Raw genomic sequence first — 6,649 nt, 5'->3', positions numbered from 1 at the left:
GAAGAAGAAGAAGGAGGAGGAGGAGGAGGAGGAGGAGGAGAAAAGAAGACTTGGAGAATAGGGAGATTTAAGTAGCATATAAGTAAAGCCTGCAAAGGAGAGCAGTGGAGGCAAAGAAACCTGAGTATTATCAGGAATGCCTAATATGTTGAGCCACATGAGATTGGGGATCGAATCTGCCTTTCATTTCTGGCACTCCATACATTATTTCCTAAACATAGTCAAATGTTGTCAGGAGGTCAGGAAAGCTACAAATGCCTTTGGCGATGGCAACTGGGTGCTTGGGGATGTGCGCCTGCAGGATGGCAGGCAGTGAATGAAGAAGTGAATGGGGCGTGAGAAAGTGAAGGCAGCAACTGAGGGCTTCTCTTCCCAAACATTTGGCTGAGAAGAGAGATGTGGTCGTAGTCAGAGGGAAATACATTGTTAGGATTTTTTTTTTTAAGATGAAAAAAATGAGTATATTTATATGTGAAAGGGGAAGAGCCAAAGGAGAAAGAAAAAGTGTGACGTTAGAGGAGAAGGGAGACTGAATGGAGCAAGACCCCCCACAGAAGCAGCCGTGGATGCCTCCAGAGCAGGGATAGATTTGCTTTGGAAAGAGAAAAGCAAGGAGGGAGAGGGACCTGGGTGCTCACAGAGACATTCCTGGTGGAGGAGAGACTTAGGAAGAGCTCATCTGGTGGCCTCTATTATTCTTTATTTTAATAGGCTTCCCTATGGAAAGCTACTCTGGGAAGGAGAGGATACTGTGTAGAGAAGTATACACCTCAGAAAAGCTCAAAATACCTAAGAAACTGAATAATATCTTTCCTCAAAAACAGATAGATTGAAAAGACATTTTAACAAAAACCAAGGAGTTTATAAATACGTATGTCAGAAATGTAGAAGAGGAGACTAATCATTTCTCCCAAATAATTAAAAGAAATAGCAACAACTGTTGGAGTAGAGAAAAAAAAGTTGAGAAAATGACATGTAAAGTAATTGCAAAAAGTGGGAACATTTACAAACTCTTTAATCAAATACGTGCCCCACCAAAAATGATGAGATACAGTGTTCTCCTTTATTAAAAGGATAGGAGGGAAAGGTCACCTCAAAAATCAATGAAGCAGAAATTATGAATATTCAATAGATTAAAAGATATAAGTAAGGTCTGGTGACAAGAATGAGCAATATATTAAAATGTGGAGACCACAGTGGGATGGGAAAACATTTGGTGAACTTCAGTTTCTGTAAATAGCATCTAGTTAAATCCTCAGAACCTGGTGACTGCATTCCATCCTAATATTGTCTAAAGTCCTAGGAATGTCATTAGATACCCTTTTGGATGACTCTTGTAGACTTGAGACAACACTGAAGATTATGTTGCAAAATAGTGCCTGCACTTAACAACAGATACACACACAAATAGAAATGCATGACTTTAAATATTAAAGAATTTTAAACTTGCTAAGCCAAAAAATGATGGAAAGAATTATTAGGAAAATAGATTTTAACATACTTTGTTTGAAGAGAACATTGGAGAGTAGTAAGAAAAGAATATCTCCTATAACAAGGAGAGCAAAGGGAAGCTAATAGGAGTAATATAATTTGAATTATGGAGGAGTTAGATTTTGTTATAGAAACAGAGAACTTGCCTTTGCTACTGAGGGCAGAATGTCCCCTAGGAGGACTTTATGATCAGTGTTTCACAGTTTGGTGTAAACTCATTCAATACCCATGCAATACCTGAGCCCTTCCCACATTCCATACAGGTTTTAAGTGCTGGGGATGTTGCTTAGACCAAGATAAACGAGGTGTCTATTTTCATGAAAATTATTTCTGTTAGAAGGGTCAACACACAGTATTTCCCATCACATCTCAAACTCATGGTTCAGAATGGCTATTGATCTCCGGCTCTTTTGTCTTCATTCCAGACAACAGGGCAAAGTAAGACAAGGTAGATTTTGTTTCAGAATATCTTCATAGCATGGTGCTTACATATTACTGGCTTAAAGACTAGTCACATGGCCATATGTAGCTGTAAGAGATACTCAAAAAATGTAATCTTATTGCTGAATAACTAACACAGAAGGGAGAACCGGGTATTGGAAAGTAACTAGCACTCCATGCCACAATCTGTAGGGAAAGATTAGAAAAGTTTCAACTTCAGGAATTTTCATCACAAAATTTCATAGCCCTTTTGCATATATGAAAAATTTTTACAAGCAGTTCTGTAGTAATCTTTTCTGAAGCAAACAGGTCAGAAACACTGGACAGAGGCTTACGCTATAGAATGAAACTAGGTCAGATAGAAGAAACACTCTCTGGCAGCCAAGTGATCAGGATTACACAGTGTATGGACACTGTGACTAATAGGGTTCCAGCTTGGGTATTATAGTGGTTCTTATAGAACAGGATTTTGTGTGTAAGTAATATGTACTTTTCCTGGGCTGAGTTCATCATTATCATCATATTCTCAAAGGCATATGTAAACAAAAATGCTAAGAATTGCTATACCTGATTTGATGTGGAACAGCTCCCATTTCTAACTTCAGGACGTTATAATCCGGGTTTTTTAGGAAGTGGGCATTCGATGGTGTTGATATTAACATTTTAGTAAACGGTCCAGTGCCTCTGACATCTGTCTCTTTCCACACGTTCTGAATTCTCCAGTCATCTCACTTCTCACAGCATTAGGTTTCTTTCTGCCAAGGGAGTCAATTGAGATGAGACTGTTAATTGATTTGATATGATGCTCTGAAAAAATAATAAGGGTGTTAGTTTGCCAAACTATCGGGGTATTAATGCTTATTGGACAAGTCAGTGTCAGACCAAAAGGTCCACTGTGATTACAGTCCCAAACCACAGGGCATTTTTGAGATAAGTCCTAAGAAGGGAGTAGGGGTTTCTTTTCTTTCTTTTCCCCCTTTTTAGGTGTTCAGTAAGTTTCCTAAGTAAATGTCAGTAGAAAAAATGCCCTTTCTCTCTCAGTGATGGGTGTGGCTATCACATATTTAATGGCCTCTAGCTGGCTAGCTGGCTTTAATATATCCCTTTAGAAATAAATAACCTGCCTCCACTCAACACTGGGGCTTCAAAGTTGAGTGTCCGTCTTGCTCTAGCTTCATTTCCTGAGCCTACAACACAAACTGGCACATGGTGCTCAGTAAATGACCAACTAAGTTAATTAATTTTATGTTCAGAAAAACCCAGCTATAAGAGAGAAATTAACCACCTTTTTAAAAAAAATAATATCTTTTTTATTGATTTCAGAGAGGAAGGGAGAGGGAGAGATAGAAACATCAATGATGAGAGAGAATCATTGATCGGCTGCCTTCCACATGCCCCCTACTGTGGATGGAGCCTGCAAGCCGGCCATGTGCCCTTGGCCGGAATCGAACCTGAGACCCCTCAGTCTGCAGGTGAATGCTCTATCCATTGAGCACAACCAGTTAGGGCAACCACCTTTTTGATTCTACAAAGAATAAGGCAAATAACCAGGCCAAATAGAAACTAGATTTAACACAGTAAATAAATTGGTCCTAATTTTGTTCTTTAATAAAAATGAGGGTGATTTTAGGGGCGAAAGTTATGTTTCAATGGACTCTATAATACACAGTTGTGAGTATTAGACTTCAATTGTTTCAAAGTTGTTGTTGTTGTTTTTGTTTGTTTGTTTTTTTTACCAAGGAATTGAACTAAATCCTGAATTTATCTAGTTTTCTGAAATATTTAGCTACAATCTCCAACTAATGTTTCATTTTCTCCCATCCTTTGATTTGGATCAGTGAGTACTAAAACGCTTTTCTTTCCACTGGACCAGTTGTCATAATTATTGTTATCCTAGCTTTTGCCCCAATAATATTAATATTTTTTTAATACAGTTTGTCTCCATCAGATGACAAGCCCTATGTGCACTTAGAGAATACCAGATAAGAGCACAACCTCCTTCCGTGCCCAGGCCTCATTGTCCCTGGGACAGAAAGCAAGGATCTCTTGGCTCTGAAGAAAAATGTTGCCCCCTTTCAATAGGAAGTAGCTACAGAAAAGACCATGCGCCCCTTTTCTCTGAAAGATTTCAGAGCCAAGATCTTTGGAGGGGATGTTGCAGGCAGTTAGACACGAGTAGAGCAAGGACGATGGGCCAGGTACAGAAGGTCACCAGGATGGAAAGCCCAAGGTGCCTAGCAATGGACACTCAATTGTAGGGTGGGACCTTGCCCCCAGGGTAACGTTTCCTCCCCTAGCATAGTGCTGGTCACGAGGTTTGGACCCCCTGACCTTTCCTCCCTAGAGATGACATCTAGGCCTCAGTTGTATTTCAGCTCCAGGCCCAGCAAAAACAGCTGCAGCTGATGTCAGGACCCCCTGCCCTGGTGCCAACCAATCAATCAGTGGAAACCACACCCTGAAAGGACACACTGGAAAGCTACTGAGTATTCTATTGAGATCTTCTCCTGGGACCTCCTCTAAAATCTCCTCTCTTAAAACCTTAAGATGGAGGACCTAGTGCCCTCCCCCTGCCCCTCCTCCCTCCCAGGCACTTTACCATTAGCTTCCTCCCTCCCAAGCTCCAAGGGCCCTTCCTTCACCTCCATAACTTGTTTCCTAAACAGATTTCTCCTAGGAATAACTTTTCCAACATCAATCAGTGGAGACCACAACCCTGAAAGGACACACTGGAAAGCTACTGAGTATTCAATTGAGATCTTCTCCTGGAACCTCCTCTAAAATCTCCACCCTTAAAACCTTAAGATGGAGGACCTAGTGCCCTCCCCCTGCCCCTCCTCCCTCCCAGGCACTTTACCATTAGCTTCCTCCCTCCCAAGCTCCAAGGGCCCTTCCTTCACCTCCATAACTTGTTTCCTAAACACATTTCTCCTAGGAATAACTTTTCCAACCTCTGTAATTTATGCAATAAATGTTCTTTTCAAAAAAATAAATAAAATCAAATAATCATCTTCATAAAACATCCAAAAAATTAGTCATTAAAATACAGTAAGAGTTCAACATGACCAAAAAACTTAAATATAGAAAAATTAGCTGATTAATTTATAGCTATATATATGGGCATATATATCAATAGGATTCCCCTATACTGGGTGGGGAAAATATAACAAAAAATTCATTCACAGTAGAAATGAAAACTGAGATACTTAGGATTTAATCCAAGGCACAAGACTAAGGAGAAAAATTTTAGACTCTACTGAAAAAATGTGAATATCTTTGATGCATGATTTCAAGCGTGGATATCAGTAGAGGAGGTTTTTATTATGTTGCTGTTTTTGGTTAATCCTCACCCAAGGATATTTTTTTTCCATTGTTTTTTAGAGAGAATGAAGGGAAGAGGAGAGACACAGAGAGAGAAACATCTATGTGAGAAAGACAAATTGATTGGTTGCCTCCCCCATGCACCCCAACCAGGGCCAGGGATTGAGCCTGCAATGGAGGTTCATGACCTTGACCAGAACTGAACCCAGGGCCCCTCAGTCTGCAGGCCAACACTCTATCTACTGAGCAAATCCAGCTAGGGCACAAGAGGAGTTATTAAATATACAATTGCTAGACTCTACTCCCCAGAATGATTATTCAGTTAACCTAGAGTACATGGGGAAAATGATTTTTAAAAGCTACCTAGTTAGCCCCGCCAGTGTGGTTCAGTGGTTGAGCATCCACCTATGAATTAGAAAGTCATGGTTCGATTCCAGGTCAGGGCACTGCCCAGGTTGCGGGCTCAATCCCCAGTCCAGGGCATGCAGGAGGCAGCCAATCAATGATTCTCTCTCGTCGTTGATGTCTCTCTCTCTCTCTCTCTCTTCCCGCACCCCCACAATATGAGAGAGACACTTTGGTTGCCTCCTGTACACACCCTGACCAGGGCCAGAGATCAAGCCTGTACCTGAGATACATAAAAAAAAAAAAAAAAAAAAAAAAAAAACACCAAAAAGAAAGGTACAATAAAATGACAGGCTTTTCATGCACCCATAATGATAGTGGACCATGAACTTGTTACCAAACTCAAGGCGTTTGCCAGTTGGGGTGCTCTAGCTTGGGCTGCTCTATTCAAGAACAAAATGTGGCTGTCTGTCCCAAAGCAGTTTTCTTTTTCTTGCAAAAAGGAAAGGAGACAGGGCATTCATATCCAAATTCTGTCTCTCAGAAGGGAGGCTGAGCCTTGCTTCACTGAACTATTTAGTCCATTACACTGCAGTTGGCTGCATTTATGGGTTGAGTTCCTGTCAAGCTTATCCTGTTTACAGCTGGTCTGCAAAATACTGTGCTACATTTGAACATTTAGCAAGAACAGCATTCAGTCAGAATAGCATTTGAGACCCATGTCCTATCTAACAAACAGCATCCACTCAAGTCTACACACCTGATTTGGGGGAGCACAGAAGGCTGTTCCCCACCTCATACATTCCTTCATTGAACCAGTAAGTATTAAGTCCCTCTACACCTGGTACTGTGTTGGGAGCACAGTAGCCAAGATCAGATTCTTGCCCATAGAGTTTACATTCTAGCTGAGAAAACAGCAAAAGGTAAACAAATAAAGCTAAGATAAGAGTGTGATAGATTCTACAACAGATATAAAATGAGTGAATGTGACAGGGAGTAATGGGAAAGGGGTGCAACTTTTCAGAGGACTGCCAACAAGAGGTGGGCTCTC

At 40.8% G+C, this 6,649-nt stretch overlaps 1 protein-coding gene across 1 annotated transcript in view; it reads right to left on the bottom strand.

Moving 5' to 3' along the window:
- Positions 1 to 2,659, bottom strand: part of LOC102239358 (cyclin-Y-like protein 1) — a 38,406-nt gene extending 35,747 nt beyond the window's left edge. The window contains exons 1-2 of the mRNA XM_014528941.1: positions 2,615 to 2,659; positions 2,500 to 2,527 (exon numbers count right to left, since the gene is read on the bottom strand). Coding sequence (XP_014384427.1) covers positions 2,500 to 2,527; positions 2,615 to 2,659 — 73 coding nt within the window. The remainder of the gene's footprint in view (positions 1 to 2,499; positions 2,528 to 2,614) is intronic.
- Between the last annotated feature and the right edge of the window lie 3,990 nt (positions 2,660 to 6,649).

Source organism: Myotis brandtii, unplaced genomic scaffold (assembly GCF_000412655.1).
Source record: "Myotis brandtii unplaced genomic scaffold, ASM41265v1 scaffold663, whole genome shotgun sequence".
Classification (NCBI taxonomy): Eukaryota; Metazoa; Chordata; class Mammalia; order Chiroptera; family Vespertilionidae; genus Myotis; species Myotis brandtii.
This window is presented reverse-complemented; position numbering and strand designations above follow the sequence as displayed.